This window comes from Trichechus manatus, unplaced genomic scaffold (assembly GCF_000243295.1).
Source record: "Trichechus manatus latirostris isolate Lorelei unplaced genomic scaffold, TriManLat1.0 scaffold00007, whole genome shotgun sequence".
NCBI lineage: Eukaryota > Metazoa > Chordata > Mammalia > Sirenia > Trichechidae > Trichechus > Trichechus manatus.
The window spans coordinates 1,243,467-1,269,076 of record NW_004443943.1 but is presented as its reverse complement, the minus strand read 5'-3'; the positions used below and the strand labels follow the sequence as shown (position 1 = coordinate 1,269,076).

The 25,610-nt window shown below is 40.8% G+C and overlaps 1 protein-coding gene across 1 annotated transcript in view; it reads left to right on the top strand.

Moving 5' to 3' along the window:
* The window catches only part of NRBF2 (nuclear receptor binding factor 2), a 31,017-nt gene extending 6,603 nt beyond the window's left edge, over window positions 1–24,414 (top strand). Inside the window, exons 2-4 of the mRNA XM_004369848.2 lie at window positions 9,138–9,222; window positions 21,689–21,729; window positions 22,893–24,414. Of these exons, the coding sequence (XP_004369905.1) occupies window positions 9,138–9,222; window positions 21,689–21,729; window positions 22,893–23,603 (837 nt within the window). The 3' untranslated portion in view covers window positions 23,604–24,414. The remainder of the gene's footprint in view (window positions 1–9,137; window positions 9,223–21,688; window positions 21,730–22,892) is intronic.
* The last annotated feature ends 1,196 nt before the right edge of the window (window positions 24,415–25,610 follow it).

The following is a 25,610-nucleotide window of genomic DNA, read 5'->3' as shown; positions in this document are numbered from 1 at the left end:
ACTGCATGGTCTCTCCTCCTGGTCTTTCCTGCCACTGCTTGTCTGCCACTGCTTCTCGCAGTCTTCAAGTTTACAGCTCGCTCTCGTCTCAGCTCCTGGCTGTTCTTCCTCGGTGGTGGTGGGATCCTCTTTTTCCCACCTCTGGGGTGGCTCATTTCAAGCCCAGCGGAATGGCAAAACTGACTATTCCTTTTGGTGGGCCACAGTTACCCTATACATAGTCACACCCAATCACTTGGGTGGGAATTACAAGATCATGGCTAGAAAGGCCACACAAAAGTGATTAATTGCACCATACCCAGTGATCTACTGTTGAAAAACCAGCCATTGAAAACCCAGTGGAGCATGCATGGGTTGCCATGATTTGGAATCTGCTTGATGGCAACTGATTTATACGTATAGAGACACATATACTTAGATTTAAAAAAAAAATCGTAAAATATAATAACAGGTTTTCATTTTAACCATTTTTTTTCATGTACAAGGACCTGAGGGGAATTTTTATGCATATTTGTAGGGTGTCTTCATGGCATTTCTTCCAATCCTGGACTCTTCTCCTCAAATCCTAACCTTTTTTGGTTCCAGTCTTCTCCTCTGCTGAATGACATACTACTTTCCGCTTGAATTTTATTTTTTTGTACTCCATTTTGGAAAGTGTCATCAAAAAGAGAGCTGGGATGAATGTGGGTTTCGCCTTGTGTATTTCCCTTTTCTCAAAAGAATATAGTCCTCCACTATTTTTTTGTCCAGTGCCTGTAAATGGTAGCTTTCATATATTTTGTTCAGCTTTGTAATTGTTTGCAGCAAGAAGGTAAGCCAATGCCAGCTACTCCATCATGGCTGGAATCAAAAGTCCAAATTTCCATGAGAATTGTAAAGAAATTCTTACAAGAAAACTAAATCAGTTTATTGTAAACCCTAAATGCCAGAAAGTACTTTACTATGAGATTGTGGTATCATTAAATCTAATACTCAATGATAGGGTATCACAACTCCTTGAGGATTGGCAATCACTGCTCTCCCTATTTAAACATTATTTCCAATAAAGTTTGAGGAAGTTTACAATAGAAGACAGACTTGCTATATAATAATTGTATGACTTATCTATTGCTGCAAAACAACTAAAAACTTACCAGCTTGAAACAACACACATTTTATTATGTCACAGTTTCTGTAGGCCAGGAATAAGGGCATCGTTTAGCTGTGTCTTTGCTTCAGAGTTCTCACAATGCTGCAATCAAGGTATCAGCTGGGGCTACGGTCTTAAGTGAAAGTTCCACTGGGGCAAGATCAGCTTCCAAGCTCACATACATGGTTGATGGCTGGATTCACGTCCTTGAGGGCTTATGGACTGAGGGCCTGAGTTCCTCGCTGGCTGTTCACTGAAGGCCACCATCTGTTCCCTGTGAGCTTCTCCATAGGGCATTTCACAGCATGGCAGCTGGCTTCATTAAATTAAGCAAGGGACAGAGAGTGTTATCAAGATGGACGTGATAGTCTTTTGTAACCTAATCATGGAAATGACATCCTGTCACCTTTGCTGTATTCTTTTCCTTAGATTCAAGTCACTAGGTCCAGCACACATTTGAGGAGAGTATATATGGCATCAGTACCAGGAGGCAGGATCATTGGGAGCCATGTTCGAAGCTGCTTACCACAATTATTGATAGAGAAGCAAAGAAAATAAGAACTGAATTACAGAGTATGAAGAAAATTCTAATTCTAAGGAACCCTTTGCCGTCAAGTCGATTCTGACTTATAGCGACTTTATAGGACAGAGTACAACTGTCCCATAGGGTTTCCAAGGAGTTGCTGGTGAATTTGAACTGCTAGCCTTTTGGTTAGCAGCCATAGCTCTTAAACACTGTGCTACCAGGGCTCCAATTCTAAGGAAAGCTGCTACTAATGATTTAGTAAACGTACTGTGTGACATACTAAAATGGAAAAGATAATTAAGACAAAAAAAAACTTTGATTTTTATGAACATCAAATTTATAAAATTTTATAGGAAATCTAGAAGCTCAACAGAACAAAAAAATTGAACTCGTTTATATACCAACGAGGGAGATGAAAATGGGTTAATGGAATTGAAGTTCTTGAAGAGAACTGTCTTAATAGTTTCCAAATAAATAGTGATATTTCATTTAAGAAGCATAATAATAAGTTAGGAACCCAGGTAGTGAAGTGGTTAAGTTCTCGGCTGCTAACCAAAAGGTCCGTGGTTTGAACCTACCAGCCACTCCGCAGGAGAAAGATGTGGCAGTCTGCTTCTGTAAAGATTACAGCCTTGCTTTGGTGGTGAAGGATAAGACAGTACACAAGATTGGGGAAGCCAGCACATCTTGACCAAGGCAAGGTCATGGAAGCTTCATAGATACATCTGAACTCCCTGAGAGACTGAATTACTGGGCTGAGGGCTGGGGACCATGATCTCGGGAACATCTAGCTCAACTGGTATAACATAGTTTATAAAGAAAATGTTCTACATCCTACTTTGGTGAGTAGTGTCTGGAGTCTTAAAAGCTTGTCAGTGGCCATGTAAGATACTCCACTGGTCTCACCCCATCTGGAGCAAAGGAGAATGAAGAAAACCTAAGACAGAAGGGAAAGATTAGTCCAAAGGCTAATGGACTACAACTACCACAGCCTCCACCAGACTGGGTCCAGCACAACTAGATGGTGCCTGGCTAGGACCACCGACTGCTCTGACAGGGATCACAATAAGAGGGTCCCGGACAGAGCTGAAGAAAAATGGAGAACAAAATTCCACCTCACAAAAAAAGACCAGACTTTATGGTCTGACAGAGACTGGAGAAACCCCAAGAGTATGGCCCCTGGACATCCTTTTAACTCAGTAATGAAGTCACTCCTGAGGTTCACCCTTCAGCCAAAGTTTAGACAGGCCTGTAAAACAAAATGAGGCTAAATCGGCACACCAACCCAAGGGCAAGGAGGGGACAGAAAAGCTGGTAATGGGGAACCCAAGGTCGATAAAGAGAGAGTGTTGACACGTCGTGGGGTTGGCAGCCAATGTCACAAGACAATATGTGTATTAATTGTTTAATGAGAAACTAGTTTGCTTTGTCAACCTTAATCTAAAGTACCAAAAAAAAAAAAAAATTACAGCTTTGGAAATCCTGTGGGGCAGTTCTACTCTGTCCCATAGGGTTGCTGTGAGTTGGAATTGACTTGACCAATCAGAATCGACTTGATGGCACTCAACAGCAACAACAATAAATAAAAATTTGAGCTTAATTTGATTAGTACCTGAAATAAATGCACTCTTGACTTAAACATTATTTGAATTGTTAGTGAAACTGTCATAAAGACCTAGTGTGTCTTTTGTCCTTTCTGAGTGAATATGAAATATTGAGATAGTCTTTCTCACAAAATCTTAGTGCATCTTGAATACTTGATAAAGAAACATGTCATCAGAATTATAAAAATATCAGTGCTCAGACTGCTTTTAGAATCTCTACCAAAATTCCTATTTGCTTCTTGTTCCTGTTTTACCTTGAATTACCAATGAAACATATTTCAGGACTAATTACTTTAAATAGCTGTGATTCTACCAAGAACACTATTTAAAAGGATACAATTTAATATGCAGAATCTTCAAAGATTACTTAATAAAATAAGAATGACTACCAAAATAGGTTTCCTACAATGTCTTCAGTAAAAATAAATATGCAATTTAGTCCAGTCTCTCCAACTGCGTTGTAAATTTCTTGATGGCAGGGACCTCCAACGGTTTTATTTGTTTTTCATAGTGCTTAGCATAATGATGCGTTTATTGAGTATTAGATACCAGGCACCATTCTGAGTGCTCTGATATAACTAGTTTAATCTTCACAGTAGCTCTCATTTTAGAGGTGAGAAAGTTGAGGCAGAAAGTTAAGAATGCCAAGTTCATGTGTCTAATCGGTGTTCATGCTGAGATTTGAACTCAGGAATTCAGGCTCTACCCAGAGTCTGCACTTGCTGGGTGTCAAATAAGAACTTAGTAGGAACAGTACTTTTTTTTAGATAAGAATTTGATTGCTCTGGCACCAGATAACTTAGAGTGGGTGTATGTTTTTAGTGGGTCAGTTATATTTGAAACTAAAATGAAATATGGTTCCTGAATTGGCACAGTGACTAGAGATTGGACTTTACATGGGGGGATTTTGGGGGAGTCAGGAGATCCATGAGGTCTTGCTCTTGCTACATGAGAGAGAACATGTAGTTTGTTCTTTGGGGCCTCTTTCAAAGCTCAGAAAGATAAAGGCACTTGCCAGTTCCCCCCTTCCAATTCCTTTTTTTTCCTTCTAAAACCTTGTTGATTGTCACTTGCATTCCCAGGAGAGTAGGGTTTCTTTGGCTGCATTGATCATTCATAGCGCTATTAGAACCCATGTGTTAAAGAAATAATCATAACTGCTGATACTTACTTGCTTTCTTTGTCATGTACATAATCTTTCTAAAAGACCTGGATCATTTCTGGATACTACAAAATCTTAATGTGCTCAGAAAATATTTTTTGCTCAGTCAAAGACTATGGTTAAAATTTATCCATTATTTTAAGTCACCAGTTATTTATGATGATGTTAGGAATACATTCAGACTTAGAGAAAAGTTTGTTGAATTACTGTTTAAAGGATAAAATGCCTTTGAAGCAACTGAAAGAGATGATCTTGACTTTTGAGTGTTGCTTGTTTCTTCTTTCTTACAAAAATAGGAGTGGGGAAAATGCAAACAGCATGGGTTGCAGGAAGTGCTATTTTCTACTTTTGTCTTCACCTCTGTTTTACGCTGAAGAGTATAATTGCAAATGTGCCACAGTATTTCCAGTTTCAATTGCAAAAGTATTTCTCTGAAGTATTTTTATGAGACCCTGATGGCACATTTCTTGAAAAGCATTCAAGATAAATCACTTTATCCCTTATTGACAAAACAGATTTTGCTTAATTTTTTTTAATATTTAAAAATTTCTTATTGTGGTAAAATATATAACAAAAAATTTACCGTTTTAACCATTTTTAAATGTACAGTTCAGTGATATTAATTACATTCACCATGGTGTGCTACCATTCCAAACCCAAATAAATCCACTGCTGTCTAGTCGATTCTGACTCATAGTGACTCCACAGGGTTTCCAAGGTTGTAAATCTTTACTGAAGCAGACCTCCACATATTTCTTCCACAGGCGGCTGGTAGGTTCGAACCACTGACCTCTAAGTTAGCATCCTGCTGCTTTAACTGCTCTGCCACCGGGGCTCTTCCAGATGTACTACCATTACCACTCGCTATTTCCAAAAGTTTTTCATCCTCCTAAACAGAGACTCAGTATCCGTCAGCAAGAACTCTCCATTCCTCCTTATCACCAGCCCTGATAACTACTAATAAACTTTGGTTCCTATGCATTTGCCTATTCTAGATATTTCATATACGTGGGATCATAACGATATTTGTCCTTTTGTGTCTGACTCAGTTCACTCTGCATAATGTTTTCAGGGTTCATCCATGTCGGACATGTATCAGAACTTCATTTCTCTCTGGCTGAATAGTATTCCATCGTGTGCATATGCCACATTTTGTTTATCCATTCATCTGTTTATGAACACTTGGATTGTTTTCACCTTTTTGCTATTGTGAATAATGCTAGAGTGAACATTGGTATACACTTATCTGTTTGAGTCCCTGCTTTCAGTTATTTTGTGTATATACCTAAGGGTAGAATTGTTGGGTTATATGGTAATTCCAATGGTTAAATTTTTGAGGAACTGCCAAAGTGTTTTCCACTGTGGCTGCATCATTTTACATTCCTACTAGCAGTGGGCGAGGTTTTCAATTTCTCCACATCCTTACTAACACTTGTTATTTTCTGTTTTTCTGATCGTATCCTAGTGGGTGTGAAGTGGTATCTCATTGTGGTGCTTTACATTTTTTTAAAAGAGTCTTTGCTAAATCATCTGTCAGTGTATTAGTGAGGGAACCATTACATTAGTTAGAAGATTAGCTGATCATCTCTGCCTTTCTCCTTGCTGGCTGCTTATGTAAGTTATATGACCCCTGTTAGTCTATTGGGCGTCCTTACCTGAGAGGGAAACACATTCACAGAGTCACAGTGAAGGTAGTTGAAATGATGTATATTAAAGCCCTTTTGAAATTCTTAAAGTGCAGCACAAGTTAAGGAGGCAAATGACTATTTAATACATTTATTTCGGTTTATTTAATACATTTACCTCTGTTCTTTTGGTGAGTTGTAGCTGAAGAAAATCTGTACTATTAAATATTGGTATGATTAATTCATCAACTGTAAAATGTACAACTTTTTATTTAAAAACATAAATAGTAACTTTAACGTTTAAAGGAAAGAATGAGTTGATATAGAAGAAGCTTGGGTTTTTCTGTGATAAGTGATTTCCTGATTATAGTTTTTTAAACCTATACAGACTAGTGAAAGTGACTACAGAATAACTTGTTTTGAAAGGAGCTTTTTAAGAATCAGGAAAATACACACATTGAGTAACAAGCCATGATTGTAGTTCTTTTTGTTAATCTCTGAAGAATGGAAGGATGTGCGACACTGAAGGAGTTAAGTGCCTGGTGTTAACCTTGAGAAGGTTTATCGGTAAACTGAGAGATGTGTCCATTTCCTTTCATATACAGGTAGTCTCTGATTTATGACATATTCGAGTTACAGGAAACCACATTTACAACCATTTTTTTTTCTTTGTTTGCTTGTTTGGTTTTTGTACATCTTATCGTTAGTACATCTTCCTGGGTGGAAGTTATGGGAAAATGCATGCAGGGGATATGGAAGAAATTACTGAGTTATGTCCATGCTCCAAGCATTTGATCAGGATAATATGATGGAACAGATTGGTGGAAAAATCGTCTGTCAAGAACGCTGCATTGTACCACCATTGCAGAACAGTTCATAGATCACAAAGAAGGAGAATTGACAGATCAGGACTTAATAGATTTTGAAGAGGAAAGAAATGCTGAAGAAGAATAGAAGTAATGAGGAAGAGGAAGGAGAAGTTGTCAAAAAATTTTACAGTGAAAGGATTAGCTGGAGTTTTTTCTAAACTAAATAAGAAGCTTCAGTTGCTTGAAAACATGGACCTAAGTGCTGATCACTTTGCAAAGTCAGTAGGCAGACTTGGGAAGCAGTGAGATGTTACCGTGAAATATATGAAGGAAAAAAAGGACCATACAGACAACTCTTGCTAATTCTGACTAGAAACACCATCCTCATTCCCAGGCATAATCCAGATGATCCAGAACCTTCCACAAGTGAAGTTATTACTGCAACTGACAAAATGCCGTTGTTTGACTCTTCATTGTTGGAGTAAATTTTTATGATTTGTGTATTTTCTTATGATGACACAACCTTGCTTGCTAAAAATGAGGAGGACTTGAAGCACTTACTGATGAAGATCAAAGACTACAGTCTTCAGTATGGATTGTACCTCAACATAAAGGAAACGAACTGGACCACACAGCTGGACCAATAAGCAACATGATGAACAGAAAAGATTGAAGTTGTAAAGGATTTAATTTTACTTGGCTCCACAATCAACGTCCATGGAAGCAGCAGTCAAGAAATTAAAGGATGTATTGCATTGGGCACATCTGCTGCAAAAGACCTCTGTAAAGTGTTAAAAAGCAGATGTCACTTTAAAGACTAAGGTGTGCCTGACCCAAGCTATGGTGTTTTCAGTCGCACCATATGCGTGCGAAAGCTGGACAATGAATAAGGAAGACTGAGGAAGAATTGATGCCTTTGAATTAAGGTGTTGGTAAAGAACATTGAATATGCCATGGACTGCCAGAAGAATGAACAAATCTGTCTTGGAGGAAGTGCAGCCAGAATGTTCCTTAGAAGCAAGAACAGCAAGACTTCATGTCATGTAGTTGGGACATGTTATCAGGAGGGACCAGTCCCTGGGAAGGACATCATGCTTGGTAGTGAGTCAGCAAAAAAGAGAAAGACCCTCAGGGAGATGAATTGACACAGTGACTGCAACAGTGGGGTCTAACATAGCAACAGTTGTGAGGATGGTACAGAACCAGGCAGCATTTCATTCTGTTGTACATAGGGTTGCTATGAATCGTAACCAACTTGATGACACCTAACAACAACTGTGTATATATGTATTTAAAAGGAGCCCTGGTGGCACGGTGGTTAAGTACTTGGCTGCTAACCAAAAAAAGTTTGGTGGTTCAAACATACCAGCTGCTCTGTGGGAGAAAGATGTGGCAGTCTGCTTCCATAAAGATTGTTGTCGTTATGTGCTATAGAGTAGGTTCCGACTCATAGCGACCCTGTGTACAACATAATGAAACAGTGCTCTGTCCTGTGCTGTCCTCACAATCATTGCTATGTTTGAGCCCATTGTTGCAGCCGCTGTGTCAGTCCATCTCGTTGAGGATCTTCCTCTTTTTCGCTGACCGTCTGCTTTACCAAGCATGATGTCCTTCTCCAGGGGCTGGTACCTCCTGATAACGTGTCCAAAGTATGTGAGATGAAATCTCGCTATCCTTGCTTCTAAGTAGCATTCTGGCTGTACTTCTTCCCGATATAGATTTGTTGTTCTTCTGGCAGTCCATGGTATATTTCTTCACCAATACTATAATTCAAAGGCATCAGTTCTTCAAATCTTCCTTAAAGACTACAGCCTTGGAAACTTTCCTGTCGGGTTCTCCTTTGTCCTGTAGGGTTGTAATGTATCTGAATGGAATTGACTTGATGGCAGTGGATTTGGTTTTTGGTTTTATGTATGTGTTAAAATATATCTGTAAATTTATATGTAATGTTTCCAACCCCTAAAGACAAATGTCAGATTTATAAAGATACTGATAATAAAAGGCAATAATGAAGACAAAAAAAGTGAGATATTAGACTTATGTCAGAACTGACTTAGGATGGATGGAGGAGTCATAATGGATTCCCATGGTAAGTCGGGGACTACTTGTACTATGGTTCTATTATATACCATTATACTATATACCATTAAATTTCCCTAATTACAGATGTAGCTGTAATGGAGGTTTGGTGTGTGGAAATAAACATTATCTTCTTAAAAACAATTTTTTTAAGTTGTGTCTTATTTTATGATTAGAGGAACTTAGGAATGTTTGTCTTTTAGGCTCATCAACAGAGCAGACGAGCAGACCGTTTATTAGCTGCAGGGAAATACGAAGAGGCTATTTCTTGTCACAAAAAAGCTGCAGGTGAGTATTCTTTTCTTTTTTTAAAGAATATTTTTATTGTATTTTTGGCAAAAGATTACACAGCAGATTAGATTCCCATTTGACAGTTTCTACACAAATAGTTTAGTGACGGTTATATTTTGCACAGTGTGTCCACATTTATCTTTGTGTGTTGTTGTTCCATTTCCAGTACTCTAGTTTTTCTGCCCGGGTGAGTATTCTTTTTAAGAAATACTGAGTCTGAAACTGGAGAGCAATTTTATTTCTCCACTTTCTCTAAACACTTAGAATGAAAGTCACAGTACTGATGATGTGTTTCTGCCCTGCACACGTAAGGCTGACACTGCTGACCCACTGGACTGTTGGCTTTGATTATTTTTAAGGGGTTGTATAGGATTTACCAGCTCCTCCTAACTCAATTTTCTTTCCAAACTATGAAGATTTCATACCTGCCATGATTCCTAGACACCGCTTTCTGAGCCTGTTCATTCCGAAAGACAGAGGCTGATTGCAAGAATTCTGCCAAATCATCTTAGTCATTATGGTAAAGGCTTATGGGTTTCAAATAGGTGGCCATTTTGGGTTCTGAAAGTAAGAACTAATTTGACTCCAGTCAGTTAATTTTCACTTGAGTTTCTGTTTTCGGAGATGTTGATGACACAAAATCCATCAAAAGCCATTGCCACCTAAAATGTTGAAAGATTTTTCCCATAGTCTTTCTTTAGCTTCTCTTCTGAGTATTTCATCTCTACATTCATGCCCATAGTAACATCCTGATGATAGTTTTCTTTTAGGTATGAAATTTAGAATTTTTAGCTTCTTATCAAAAACCTAATTTTATCTCAGTCAAAGTAACCTAGCATATGTTGAACTCAAAAATAGATCTTAGGGGCCTGTTTTCCACACACCTGTTTCTGTTGGCTGAGTAATAAACTGAAAAGCTTTGGCGAATGTGACGGTTAAGGTTGTGTGTCAACTTGCCTTGGCCATGATTCTCAATGGTATGGCAGTTATGTAATGATGTAGTTTGGCAATTATGTAATGATGTAGTCATCCTCCATGATGTGATCTGATGTGATCAGCCTATCAGTTGTAAGGGAAGTTTCTTCGGGGATGTGGCCTGTATCCAATATATATATGGATGTTCTGGCAAAGCTCGCTTACTTGCTCTAAATCCTGCATCTGGCTTTTCATCATCTGACCTCTGATTCTTGGGACACGAGCCAGTGGCCTGCCGTATTGCCTGCCGATCTTGGGATTCATTGGCCTGCACAGCCTGTGAGCCAGCATTGTCTTACCTACCAGTCTTGGATTTGTCAGCCTCTGCAGTCCGTGAGCCAGCAGCCTGCTGACTTACCGATCTTGGGTTTGTCAACCCCTGCAGCTATGTGAGTCAGGAGAAGCCTCCAGCCTGACACCTGACCTGCAGACTTGGGACTTGCCAGTCTCTATAACTGCATGAGCCGTTTCCTTGAGATAAATTACTCTCTCTCTGTCTCCCCCCTCCCTCCCTCTCTCTCTGTGTATATGTATATATGTGTACGCTTCACTGGAGAGAACCTAATCTAAGATATTTGGTACTGAGAGTGGTTCTAGAGAAACAGAATTGTAAGGATGAGTTTTCTGAATTGATCTCAAGTCTGGCTAGTCCTAAGGCGCCCATGACTCTGCCTCCAGTAGTAAAGAGGATGCTGCTAATCCATGGCGTGAGGTGGCAGTATTATTATGCAAAAGATCACCACAAATAGATCAGATATTGGTGAGAAACGAGGTTCTGGGCGATCACGTTTGATACTTTTCTACAGTTTTGTCAGAATGAGTAGTATAGGGAACCTGATTGGTTGGTCCTACTTTTTTTTGTGTGTGCTTTAAGTGAAAGTTTACAATTCAGGTGAGTCTCTCAATACAAAAATTTATACATACCTTGTTATGTGACCCTAGTTGCTCTCCCTATTTTGTGACAGCACACTCCTCCTTTCCACCCTGGATTTTCCGTGTCCATTCAGCCAGCCACTGACCCTCTCTGCCTTCTCATCTCACCTCTGAACAGGAGCTGCCTATTTAGTCTCATGTATCTACTTGAGCTAAGAACTAAAATGCCCACTCTTCACAAGTATCATTTTATGTCCCATTGTCCAGTCTAATCTTTGTCCGAAGAGTTGGCTTCGGGAATGGTTTTATTTTTGGGCTAACAGGGTCCAGGGGCCATGTCTTCTGGGGTCCCTCCAGTCTCAATCAAACCATTAAGTCTGGTCTTTTTACTAGAACTTGAGTTCTGCACCCAATTTTTCTCCTGTTCCATCAGGGACTCTGTGTTGTGTTCCCTGTGGTTGGTCCTACTTTTGCTAGACAGGGTGGTAAAAGAAAGAGGAGCTCAGGGCTTCAGAGACACAGCTCAAGTGCTGCATGAAAGACCTTAAAGTTGACACTTGTGCCCTGAAAGAAAGCTTTATTTCTTGTAGTAACAGAGCTGATATTGTTGAAAACCAAACCCAGAGTCTTAGTGTCATTCATAGTGGCTGAATTACAACGCAAACTGAATTTCCAATCTCAAAAGGTATCTGAAGTTAAAGTGAGTTGATTGGGAAGAAATGGGATCCCGAAACTTGGGATGGAGGCATATGGGCAAATAGTCAGGAAGCTGGGGACATTGAGCCCCTAAATTCCATTAAATCACTCCCGCTGACAGAACCATTCCTCTTACTCCCATCTGAAGAGATGACACCATCTTTGTCTGCTAAGCCACCTTCCCCAGTAAAACCATCAGCCTTTTCACCCCAATCTGATGAGATTAACCCAGCTTTGTCTGAAGAGCCTTTTTCTGAGATACCTCCTGGGTCAGGCATCTGAATCATTGCCTGGGGCACCGCCTGGGGTAAGTTGCCTTACCACACATTGCTGAAAGTTCCCAGGACCCACTGTCATCACCCACTTTTGTTTCTAGATGTATAAGTAGATTTAAGTCTCAGCAAGCCCCAAAAGGTGAAGTATAAAGTGTGACCCAGGAGAAGGTATGCTACACTCCGAAAGAAATACTTAACTTTTCTAATATGTGCAAACAGAAACCTGGGGAATATGTGCGGGACTAGGTATTAAGGGTGTGGGATAACAGTGCAGGGAACATAAAGTTGAGTCAGTCTGAGTTTATTGCAGATTCTTCATTCAGTGTTTCATCTTGAGAGGCTAGGAAAAGGTCTAATAGTTTATTTGGTTGGTTCGCTGAAGCATGGATTACGTGGTGGCTTAAACTAAATCCACTTGAAGTACCAGACCTTCCTTGCTATACTGTAGAAGAAGGTACTCAAAGGCTTAGGGAAATTGGCATGTTAGAGTGTGTTTATCAGGTTAGACCCACAGACTCACACATGGAGTGTGCAGAGGACACACCTTTTCATCACAATGGTGAGGGACAAATTTGTGAAGGGAGCCCTAGCATCCTTGAAAACCGCTGTGATTAGTGGGAACTGCCCTAACTGAATTAAGACATCTGACTACAGTGGGGCTGATTGGACCCTGTGGTGATAGGGACCAAGTGGCAGCACTAGGCTGTTAGGATAGGAAAAGCCAAGTGGAAGCCGTTAGATCCGCCCCCACACAGGAAGATAGTAAGCCATAGGCAATACCATGTTCCTGGAGGGATTTCAGAAGTTACTGTCACCATCAAAGACTCGAAGGATGCAGTGGTGGTAATTCCCACCACATCCCCATTTAATTCACCTGTTTGGCCTGTGCAAAAAACAAATGGATTTTGGAGGATGACAGTGGATTATTGTAAACTTAACCAGGCAGTGACTCCAGTTACACTTGCTGTTCCAGATGTGGTTTCATTGCTTGAGCAAATTAATGAACATCTCCTGGTACCTGGTATGCTGCTATTGACCTGGCCAATGACTTTTTCTCGATTCCGGTTTTGAAGGAACGCCAAAAGCAGTTTGCCTTCAGCTAGCAAGGCCAGCAATACACCGTACTGTCCTGTCTTGGGTGTATCAACTCTCCAGCCCTACGTCAATTTAGTTCGCAGGGACTTTGATTGCCTTTCCCTTCCACAAAATGTCGCACTGTCTGTTAATTGATGACATTATGCTCATTGGACGTAGTAAGGAAGACGTGTCAATGACTCTGAACTTACTGGTAAAACATTTGCATGCTAGAGGGTGGGGAATTAATCTCACAAAAATTCATGTGCCTTTCACCTCAGTGAATCTGTTCTACGAGTCCAGTGGTGTGGGGCATGTCGAGATATTCTTTCTAAAGTGAAGGATAAGTTGTTACATCTGGCCCCCCCTACAACTAAAAAGAAGGCACAACACCTGGTGGGCCTCTCTGGATTTTAGAGGCACCATATCCCTCATTTGGGTGGGCTACTCTGGCCTAGTTATCAAGGGACTCGAAAAGCTGCTAGTTTTGAGTGGGGCCCAGAACAGGAGAAGGCTCTGCAACAGGTTCAGGCTGCTGTGCAAGCTGCTCTGCCCCTTGGGCCATATGATTCGGCTGATCCAGTGGTGGTTGAAGTGTCAGTGGCAGATAGAAATGCTGTTTGGAGTCTCTGGCAGGCCCCTATTGGTGAATCACAGCGCAGACCCTTAGGACTTTGGAGCAAATCCCTGCCGTCCTCTGGAGATAACTACTCTCCTTTTGAGAAACAGCGTTTGGCTTGTTACTGGGTCTTAGTAGAGACTGAACGCTTAACCACGGGCCACCAAGTCACCATGTGGCCTGAGCTGCCCATCATGAACTGGGTGTTGTCTGACCCACAGAGTCATAAAGTCGGACGTGCACAGCAGCACTCCATCATTAAATGAAAGTGGTATATACGAGATAGGGCCTGAGCAGGACCTGAAGGCACAAGTAAATTGCATTAGGAAGTGGCCGAATGCCTGTGGTCTCCACTCTTGTCACATTACTTGCCCTCTCCCAGTCTGCACCTATGGCCTAATGGGGAGCTCCTTACGATTACTTGACTGAGGAAGAGAAAACTCGTGCCTGGTTTACAGCTGCTTCTGCACTATATGCAGGCGCCACTCGAAAGTGGGCAGTGGCACATTATAGCCCCTTTCTGGGAACTCCTTGAAGAATAGTGGGAAAGGGAAATTCCCCAATGGGCAGAACTTGAAGCAGTACACCTGGTTGTTCGCTTTGCTTGGAAAGAGAGATAGCCAGATGTGCAGTTGTATACTGATTCATGGGGTATGGCCAGTGGTTTGGCTAGATGGTCAAGGACTTGGAAGGAACACGATTGGAAAATTGGTGACAGGGTGGTATGGGGAGAGGTATGTGGATAGACCTCTCTGAATGGGCCAAAGAAGTGAAGATGTGTGTGTCTCATAGGAATGCTCACCAAAGGGTGACCTCGGCAGAGGAGGATTTTAACAGTCAAGTGGGTAGAATGACTTGTTCTGTGGAAACCAGTTATCCTCTTTCCCCAGCCACTCCCATCCTTACCCAGTGGGCTCATGGACAAAGTGGCCATGGTGGCAGGGATGGAGGTTATGCATGGGCTCAGCAACATGGACTTACATTCACCAATGTCGACTTGGCTACAGCCACTGCAGAGTGCCCAGTCTGCCAGCAGTAGAGACCAACACTAAGTCCCTGATAATGGCACCATTCCTTGAGGCAGTCAGCCAGCAACCTGTAGCAGATTGATTACATTGGACTGCTTTCAGCATGGAAAGAGCAGCATTTTGTTCTTACTAGGATTGACACTCTGGTATGGATTTGCCTTCCCTACACGCAATGCTTCTGCCAAAACTACTATCTGTGGACTCACAGAATGTGTTATCTGTTGTCATGGTGTCCCACACAGCATCACCTTGGATCAGGGGACTCACTTCACAGCAAATGAAGTGTGGCATTGGGCCCATTTTCATGGAGTTCACTGGTCTCACCATGTTCACTGTGATGCTAAAGCAGCTAGTTTGATAGAACCATGGGATGGCCTCCTAAAGACACAATTTTGGTACAAGCTAGGTGGCAATACCTTGCAGCATCAGGGCAGTGTTCTCTGGGAGGCAAGTATATACTCTAAACCAGCATCCAATATATGGTGCTGTTTCCACCATAGCCAGGATTCACAGTTCCAGGAATCAAGGGGTGGAAATGGGAGTGGCACCACCTACAATTACCCCTAGTCACCCACTCGCCAAATTTTTGCTTCCAGTCCCTGCGACCGTATGCTTTGTGGGTCTAGAGGACTTAAGTTCCTAAGGGAGGAATGTTGCCACCTAGAGTTATGAGTTGGAATCTACTCGATGGCAATTTTTTTTTTTTTTTAATGGGAGAGACACAATACAGATTCCATTGAACTGGAAGTTAAGAATGCCACCTGGCCACTTTGGGCTCCTCCTGCCTCTGTGTCAACAGGCAAAGAAGGGAGTTACCATATTGGCTGGTGTGATTGATCCTGATTAACAAGGGGAAATTGGGTTGATGTTGCATAATGGAGGCAAAGAAGATTATGTCTGGAATACTGGAGAGCCCTTATTGAGTCCTTAGTACTACCATGCCCTGTGCTATAGAAACTATAGAAAACTATAGCAGCTTAATTCCAACATGACTACTAATGGCTCAGACCTTTCAGGAATGAAAGTTTGGGTCACCTCACCAGGCTAAGAACCGTGACCATCTGAAGTGCTTGCTGAGGGTAAAGGGACTACGGAATGGGAAAAAGGTAGTTCTAAATACCAGTTATGACCACGTGACCAGTTGCAGAAACAAGGACTGCAGTTGTTAGGAGTATTTCTTCCTGATATGTGTGCTTCAAATATTTTTGTTTTCTTCACCTATAAAATATAAGCTGCAAATGGCCCTAACGTGTTTTCAGTTGTACACGTTAGTTGTATCATGTTAGGTGCAAGTATAACTTTGTAATTTGTCTTCATTTAGGTTAAGGACTGTATATGGTTTAAGGAGATGTGTACAGGTGCCATGTTGGCAAGAGGTGGACTGTGAGAGTTAACATTGTGTGTCAACTTGGTTGGGCCATGATTCTCAGTGGTTTGGCGGTTATGTAATGATGTAATTTGGCAGTTGTGTAATGATGTAGTCATTCTCCATGATGTGATCTGACGTGATCAGCGAATCAGTTATAAGGGGAATTTCTTTGGGGGTGTATCCTGGATTCAGTATATATTTATATATATGGACGTTGTGGCAAAACTTTCCAGCTAGCTCTGCGTCTTGCATCTGGCTCGTCGTTTTCTGGCCTTTGGTTCTTGGGACTTGAGCTAGCAGCCTGCCGTATTGCCTGCCTATCTTGTGGTTCATCGACCTCTACAGCCTGCGAGCTAGCAGCCTGCCTTCTGAGCTGCTGATCTGGGGTTCATGAGCACTTGCAGCTATATGAGTCAGGAAAAGCCTCCAGCCTGATGCCTGACCCACAGACTTGGGACTTGCTAGCCTTTACAACTGCGTGAGCCATTTCCTTGAGATAAATCTGTGTGTATGTGTATGTATATGTATATTTATATATATACACACACACACACATACATACATACATACATACATATGTGTATATACATAAACACACACACACTTCACTGGTTTTGGTACTCTAGAGAACCCAGCCTAGGACAGGGAGGGAGTGTTTTATTTACTCTCGTTATATCGAAAATGGATGTAGTCCACCTTTCTTAGAAACAGTCTCTTTCCCTTTGGGCCCTATAGACCAATAGAATGATCAAAGCCATATTCTTTCTTGGTAGAGTCTGTCTCTCTTGTGTTACCTTATTGCTAAAATGCAGACTGTGGTGGGCATTGGTTTGGCTAAATCCATGCTTTGATGATTTGACCTAAAAGTCAGTTATTTTCAGAGAAAACTTAAAGTCTTATTTTTAAAGAATTATTTGCCACTGGAATGTACCACGTTAACATTTGTATCTGCTGTAGGTCTGAGCATGTAGTAGCTACCCCATATATCTTTGTGTATTTTTACAGTGAATTTTATGGGAACTTAGTACAACATTAAACTTGGCAACTGTTGTTGTTAGGTGCTGTCGAGTTGGTTCCGACTCATAGCGATTCCGTGTACAACAGAACGAAACACTGCCCAATCCTGCACCAGCCTCAGAGTTGTTGCTTTGTTTGAGCTCATTTGTTGCAGCCACTGTGTCAGTCCATCTCGTCGAGGGTCGTCTTCTTTTTCACTGATCCTCTACCAAGCATGATGTCCTTTTCCAGGGACCGGTCCCTCCTGATAACATGTCCAAAAAGTGTGTTAGACAAAGTCTCGCCATCCTCACTTCTAAGGATCATTCTTGCTGTACCATTCTTGCTGTACTTCTTCCGAGACCGATTTGTTTGTTCTTCTGGCGGTCCATGTTTAAATTGTTACTAAACCATATTTTCTTATCAATCAGATTGTTGAAATTTGTAGTCTCTATAAAGGCAATGTAGTACGCTTAAACTATTTAAAAAAGAACATTGCCATCGAGTTGATTCCGACTCATGGTGACCCTATAGGACATCCATATTGTGGATGAATGCCCCAATGAAATGATACCTTTAGTTTTATAACCCAAAGTGGTCATGGTTACACATGTGTAGCATATGGTGAAATAGAGGAATAAGCGTATGTTGTGCATTGAGCAGTAACATACTCTGAACACACAAACGATTCTTGTTGACCTGCTCCACTGTTTTTGAAGACTTAAACTACTATTGGATATTAAATGTACCATCAGCCCCTTGTCTCTGTATTTAAATTCTGTGACATTCTCAGGAGTAGAAAAGGTGAAGGTAGGCTTTTGGGTCACATGGAGCTAGAATTAAGTTTGACTAGTAAATATTACAGAGCTGATTTGATTTGGAGTTCAGGCTTGGTGGTTAAAAATATCCTTTTGTTGTGTTTTAGAGTAGAGTTGTGAATGTATTGTTAGTGCGAAAATTGATGAGACTGGAATGAGCGCCATGTATTCTAAATTGACTTACATCTAGGCTTTGTAACAGAGGTGTTGTGGGAGGTGTGGCTGTAGATGTATTCTGAAAGGAGGGAGCTCAGTGTTTGGAAATCAGTTTAGAGGCATGACAGGGGAAGGCCAGCATCTGGGAAAGACTGATGGGAAGGAAAGCCTGAAATGAGAACTCGGACGGAGCATCTGTCTCCAACTCTCAAAGACCAGAGGAGATATTTAGGTAAGACACTTACCCCAAGATTACATAGCTGAGGACTCTTTAGCCATGATACTTGGTAGTGCTCTGATAGTGTTTTGTAAATGCAGTGAAATGAAGAGATCACTTGATTTCTCTTTCCTTTTGGGGAAAGGTAGGATCTCCTCTTGAGGTGGATAGTGGCTGGATTAGATGAAAACAGTATATGAGCATTCATTTGCCAGACAAACTGAGATCTGTCAGGAGGGGCAGAGGGAGGTGTCCACATTTTCCCACCCCACACATGGCGTCACCATGAGTCAGAATTGACCTGAGCAGCTGGTTACTGGTTAATATCATAGAAGGGAAAATCTGAGAGGCTACAGCCTTCCAAAGATTCAGCATTGTTAGAAATAATCTTTTGTTTTAAACCCTGAGTAGCAGCTGTAACTGGATTGGTGTAATTCTCACTTACCAGTCTCACCCAGCCCAGTTCCCTAAGTGTATTTCATTTCTTCCACAGACAACAAAAGAGCAAAAGCTGAAATGGGGAAGTTAATAATAGCCATGGACAGTGCTTGTAACTCAAAATGAACATTTCAGAAGATTAGCAGACCTCAGAGTACATGGTATTTCTATGTAATTGATCATTATTTTGGTTGAAAACCTTTTTTTTTTGTAGTTTAGGTGAAAATTTACAGAGCAAGTTAGTTTCTGATTCAAAAATTTATACTCAAATTGTTTCGTAGCATTTGCTGCAAGCCCTCATTGTGTCAGCACTCTCCCCCTTTCCCTTTCTACCCCAGGTTCACCGTGTCTGTTTGTCCAGCTTTCTTGTCCCCTCCCACCTTCTCGTCTTTGTTCCTGGGCAGGTGTTGCCCATTTCATCTTGTACACTTTGATTGATCCAAGAAGCACATTCCTCACGTGTGGTGCTGCTTGTCCCATAGGCCTGCCTCATCTTTGGCTGAAAGGTGAACCTTTGGAGTGGCTTCAAGTCTGAGTTAGTAGGGTGTCCGGGGGCCATAGTCTCGGAGGTTCCTCCAGTCTCTGTCAGACCAGTAAGTCTGGTCTTTTTCGTGAATTTGATCATTTGTTCTACATTTTTTAAAACAAATCTTGATGTGGACCTTCCCATGAAACTGAAATGGTAAGGAGACACTGGTGCCAAGAAAATGATTCCAGAACAAACCATCTTTACCATTCAGGGGAATCATTTGCTGTGTGAACAGACAGGCTGCCCAGTTTGTGCTTTGGTAAGTTTAACAGATTCCTGATAAAGTAATAATAGAAGTTATTATTTCAAGAAGTAATAGCGGTTTCAGGTTTTCTTAGTTTCCCTTTCGCACCATTCAGTTCGCATCCACTGTAAGTACTAGCCTTGTGCCGTAACTGGAGAAGCAGTTCCATCGGAATTGTAAACGTTTTCGAGAGGTATTCCTTTCTTCCGTTTCTGACTTGGTAGGTATTTCTTCCTGTTGTGAATCTGTGGAGCAAATCCATGAGCATGCAGTCAGATTTTTCACATTCTTTTTTTTTTTCCTTTAAAATGACTCTTTTTAAAAGCCACTGTTTTAAAATTCAAATATGGGAAATACTTTAAATGACACAGTGACTTGTTAAATTTCTGTGCTTTGAGAACTCTGTCCTTGGGTGTCCCTTCTGTCTTGATACGCAGTTTCAAGGTTCTGCAAAACAAGGACATTTCAGGCTTGTTTGTGGGAAACTCGCATTTGTTATGAAAGTGTATTTAAAGCAAACTAAAGTATAGACCTGGAGACAAATATGTACAGGTAAGATGGGAGGGCTGTCTAGGAAAATTCATCCACACGGTATGAAAGCAAATAGGATGTCTCAACAGAGCTACCCAGTTTAAACATGAGCAGAAGGGGAAAAAATAGTATGCAGCTATGCAAGCATACTATAGGGATAAAAGACCAGGAAAAAAACTGAAGAGAAAGTGTGGTCAATGTGGCTGGAGCAATGGCTGCATAACCACCTCTGTGTTTGCTGGGAGAAGGGAGCATCCAAATTAATCTGTATCTCAGGGACTGTTGTAGAACCTGGCAGACAACAGTTCTAATTCTTGAACTCAGAAAATCATCAGCATATTTGGATTAAGACTAGATAGAAAGTAGTGCTTTGTAGCGACTGCCAAAAAGCGAAAGGGAACTTAATGTAGAGGTGGGAGATATCAAAAAATTTCTTGCAAGCAAGAGATTAAAAAAATGGAAAGTAATTGTGTGTGATTCATTATTAATACTTGTTATTTATACCCCACCTTGTTCCAGAAAGGATATGAAATGCTTTACAGAGGAACATATCACAAAATATAAAATATAATTAAAAGTAAGTAGACGAGGAAATTCGTAGAAAGATAAAATGGGGAAGGACTGGGAGTATAAGTTCACAAAATGCACCAGGAGTTCTTTGATGTTTTTATGCTACAAGGGGACTAAGAACTTGGCCTTAGGCTTCCTAGAAGCCAGCCCAAACAGGAAAATGAATGGATTTTCACAGTGGCTATTTAAATTCAAACAAATTAAGCCACTAGGAACTGATCTTAAGATCAGAGAGAACTTTTATTGAAGGGCTTCATAAATGACAGTATAGTGTCGTCAACAACTTCTTACTGTAAATATGTCAACAAGTTCTTAGAGCTTTGAACTAACCTGATTTTTAACTGAACTAAATAGGCTGTTGGAGCCACTGGGTGTTGCAGATGGTTAACATGCTCAGCTGCTAACCAGAAGGTTGGAGGTTTGAGTCCACCCAGAGGCACCTCAGGAGAAAGGTCTGGCAATCTTCTGAAAAGCCAGCCATTGAAAACCCTCTGGAGCACAGTTCTTCTCCCATACACACGGGTCACCGTGAGTCGGAATCGACAACAACTAACAGCAACAGCAGTAGGCTGATGGCATAAGTCAGAAACACAATTCAGTAAAATTAGTTCTCTAGGAGGCCAAAATGATGTAGCCCAGGTATTCAGGTGGGTAAAAAGTCAGTGATACTCTCTTGCTGTTTTTGTGGGCATGAGTAATAGGGTTTTGATGGCTTCTTGTTTAATTTCAGTCCTCCCTAATCCTGTTATTTTGATTTGGCCATTTTTGGTTCTTCACTGGTAAAATCTACAAGTGTTTTAACGAACAAAACATTCAGAATGGGGTAGGGAATATCTCCATTTGATGACCACTGATTTCCTTTTTGGAGAAGCGAAGAATTGCCTTAGACAATGAGGAGCTTATTTCCTTTTCTTAAACACCTACTTGTTTCCTTTACTATATGGCAGAATTGCTTATAGCCCAGTTCTTTGTCATACGAGTACTCTTTCTTCCTTTGACCCGTTAATTACAAAACAACAACACTCATACACTAACATGCCTCTTTCTTTAACCAGCATATCTTTCCGAAGCCATGAAGCTGACACAGTCTGAACAGGTGAGACACTTTCTTAATATTTGCAACAAGGGTTAGAAGGGTTTTCTTGTGGAGATTTGAACTGGGTATAAAATAAACCATTGTGCCCCTCTCCAAAGTTAGTCAAAACTGTCTAAAATGGGCAGGAGAAGAATACTTTAGAAAGGAATTTAAAACTAAATGAACAGCTGTTGCTGCCAGGTAACGTACACAGAAACTTTTGTCGTTTTTGCTAGTGGTTATTCCCAGATCTCAGATTGTCAGACATGTCCTCTCTGAGTTCAGACACACCTTTTAGGGCCCTCCCTGATCATGAGCCTGGTTTTTAACCATTAGCTCACAGTAAGCAAGCAGGCTGGGCCAAGGAGAAATCAGCTGGACTACGTTTTCCTTTTATGAGATAATTTAAATCTGAATAGTTTCCCACTTGTCTTTTCCTGAATTCCTAAGCAATTCTAGTACTTTAAACTTTGTTTCACCAGTGGCTTAAAATTAAAATTGTTGTCTTTGTTTGGGGAGAGCCTGCCTGGGCTTTTAAAATACCTTTATCCAGAGATAAATTATCCAGAAATGATGGTACATAGAAGGTAGTAAATGTTTGTTTAACTGAATTAAGGAGATAATTTTAGCAAGAGATATCAAGCAATCTCATTAAGTCCCCCAGTGGCAGGGAAAAGCCATCAGTTCCTCAAACTGAACCAAGGGAACTTAAAAGTTATGATCTATCCCTTCCATTTTGATCGTATAGAACCTGCTCATGATAGTGTGTAATTACAGACGTGCATTGAGCCTTCTAAACACGCTGCTGATAGGAAGACTTTTCATTTTAGCTGGGTGGAGAGTTAAGAGAAGATTTCTAATTTTAAGCTAAGTACAAATGGCATTGCAGAAGGGTAACCATATTCTGAAAAGGTCCAATTTGGTGTATTGACTTGGAATAGGACTTCTGAATTCCTGAATGAATGGTGTTTTGTTTGTGAATAAAAATGTTAGCTTACCCAGAAAAAGACGTAGTTAATTTGAAAATTTTTTGAGGTTCTCCTGAAGTGTAAACATAGTGTATAAACTGTAAGTGGTACTGGGTTATTCAGAAAGGAGGCTTTTGGAATAGTATATGGGACATTACTATAGAGAGACTTAAAATTTTAAATTCTACAAATTGTATCTTTCTTTCTGTGTAATAGGCTCATTTATCACTGGAATTGCAAAGGGATAGCCACATGAAACAGCTCCTGCTCATCCAGGAGAGGTGGAAGAGGGCAAAGCGTGAGGAAAGATTGAAAGCCCAGCAGAATACAGACAAGGACATAGCTGCCCACCTTCAGACATCTCACAAACCCTCTGCTGAGGACACGGAGGGCCAGAGTCCCCTTCTTCTTCAGAAGTACAGCCCTTACACAGAGAAACACCTGCCTGAAAATCAGCGGGCCTTCGACAGGGATCCAGACACACTACTGTTCTTACTTCAGCAGAAGAGTGAGCCAACGGAGCCATGCATTGGAAGCAAAGCCCCCAAAGATGACAAAACAATTATAGAGGAGCAGGCAACCAAAATTGCCGATCTGAAAAGACATGTGGAATTCCTTGTGGCTGAGAATGAAAGATTAAGGAAAGAAAATAAACAACTAAAAGCTGAAAAGGCCAGACTTCTAAAAGGTCCAATAGAAAAGGAGCTGGATGTAGATGCTGATTTTGTAGAAAAATCAGAGTTATGGAGCTTGCCACCACATTCAGAAACCCCTACAGCCTCTTCAACCTGGCAGAAATTTGCAACAAATACCGGGAAAGCCAAGGACATTCCAATTCCCAATCTCCCTCCCTTGGATTTCCCATCTCCAGAACTTCCCCTTATGGAGCTTTCTGAGGATCTTCTGAAAGGACTTATGAATAACTAAAATGGATGACCATAGAAGAGGTGAGAAGAGGAACTAATAGAGTTAATCCAGAAAAAGAGCAAAAGGGAAAACCACGTGCCAGGGTGGTCTTGGCGATGCATCACTGTCTGGCATACTACAGAAGAGGCACTGCCAGAACTTGGAAAACAGTCACTGTGAAATACATTACATATCTGATTTACTGACTCGGTAATGATTCCGGATTCGGCAGACACTAAACTCTTGGAGGTTCACTTTCTCCTGATACAAACCAAACGGCTACCTGGAATTAATTTTTCAAGCAACAATTACTTTTCTTATCTTCAGGGTTGAAATGTGGAAGAAGTATGTTATGTGTAATTAATCTATAATGCCATAAATGATAATGCAAACCTAAATAATATGATAGCCTGAGGGGCTGCCTTGTATTTGAAACATGCTTTCTATCATGCATTGACTGTATGCAGTTTGTTATGCACATTTTGTTTAATTAAGGTGTGTAGGATACACACCTTTCTAGATGAAACTATATGTGCCACACTTTGCACTACTCATAACATAATGATAACCTCAAGACTATCAGGAGAAATATTTAAATTTCCATTTTATGAAGAAAGGAACCAAATTATTAGTTATGCTTTTTAAAAAAAATACCAGTTTACATAATTAATCAGGGTGCATTTTAAGTTCTAACTTTTTTTGTTTATTGTATAATGCATCATTTGAAAATACCAAGGAAATATCCTTTTGTTTTTAATGATGCATGAGTGGAAGTAATGCTAGTTGGCAGTATTTGGTTGTAAGAAATAAAGTCATTGTGTTTTATACCTTTGTTGAATGTGGTTGGTAGTTACAAAGCAAGTTTTGTATGGCTTCTCTCTGTGTTCTAAACTTTAAATATGAATTTGAACAGATGCAGTCAAATGATTAATTTGGTGCGTTAACTGTTTTCCTCAGTGTTGTCAGTTTTCCCTGCAGCTATAGGGAGAGAGAACACAAATTCCTGGGGTTTAAATGTGTTCCCAAACTTTTTCTTGACTCAGCACACATGGGAAATGCTCAGGGCTACTCTAGGCTGGAGGTGCCTGCTCCCCGGGGCCCCAGCAATCCCGGCAGAGCACGGTGGGTGGGGTGGCTGGGGAAGCCCCGCCTTGGCCTTCTTGTCTGAGAACATTCCAGGAGTGGGAAGGGGAGGAGGAAGATAGAAGCAAAACAGCTGGGCACAAGCCATTGTGTGTGTCTAAAGCATGGACTTAGCTTATTGTGTGGAATTACGGGAGTGACAGAAATGTGGACAGACACCATACTGCCTCCTGAGAGGGTATCAAGGACAGCTGGTAGATTGAGGGAGTAGGTTTGGGCTCCCAGCTTAGTGAGGAAACTAAGCAGGATCAGATGAAGTGAACCATTCAGAGCTCATTTATTTCCTGTCTGATCTTGCTACAGGTGAAACCAAAAATAAACTAGCTCTTAAAATAAGAGTTCTGTTAACAGTCAAATGTTAATTTGTCCCTCTCAGTGTTGTATTATCCCAGACTCTGAGGACGTTTGCTTGCCTAACTTTTCTTAACAAAACTTGAGATTTTTGTGCCCAATATAACCATTTTATTAGCCTAAGCCATTTCTCTCTAACAAGTGAGATTTGTTATGTTTTTCATGAACATTGTCTAATTCCATTTCCTCTTCTGCCACTACTTCTTCCTCTCTGTACGTTCAGCGATTTGATAGGCATTTTACAGGACCCTTTTCTCAGCGTTTTACCTAACAAATGCAAGTTAAACAGACTAATCTTAACTTTTCCATTGTCTTTGAAGCTCTTATTGCCACTGTCTAGTACTCTTGTTTAATCTGTAAGTTTTATGTCATTAGAATGCATGTGCCTTTTGACCAGGAATACACAGTACCTTTGCAGCATCCTAGCCCAAGGTTTTTTATAGAGTAGATATTGGAAAAAAACAAAACAACAACCCACTTGTTTTATTTCAATTGTAGGACTTAGCCTCTGAGCACGTGGCCCATCTCCTGGCT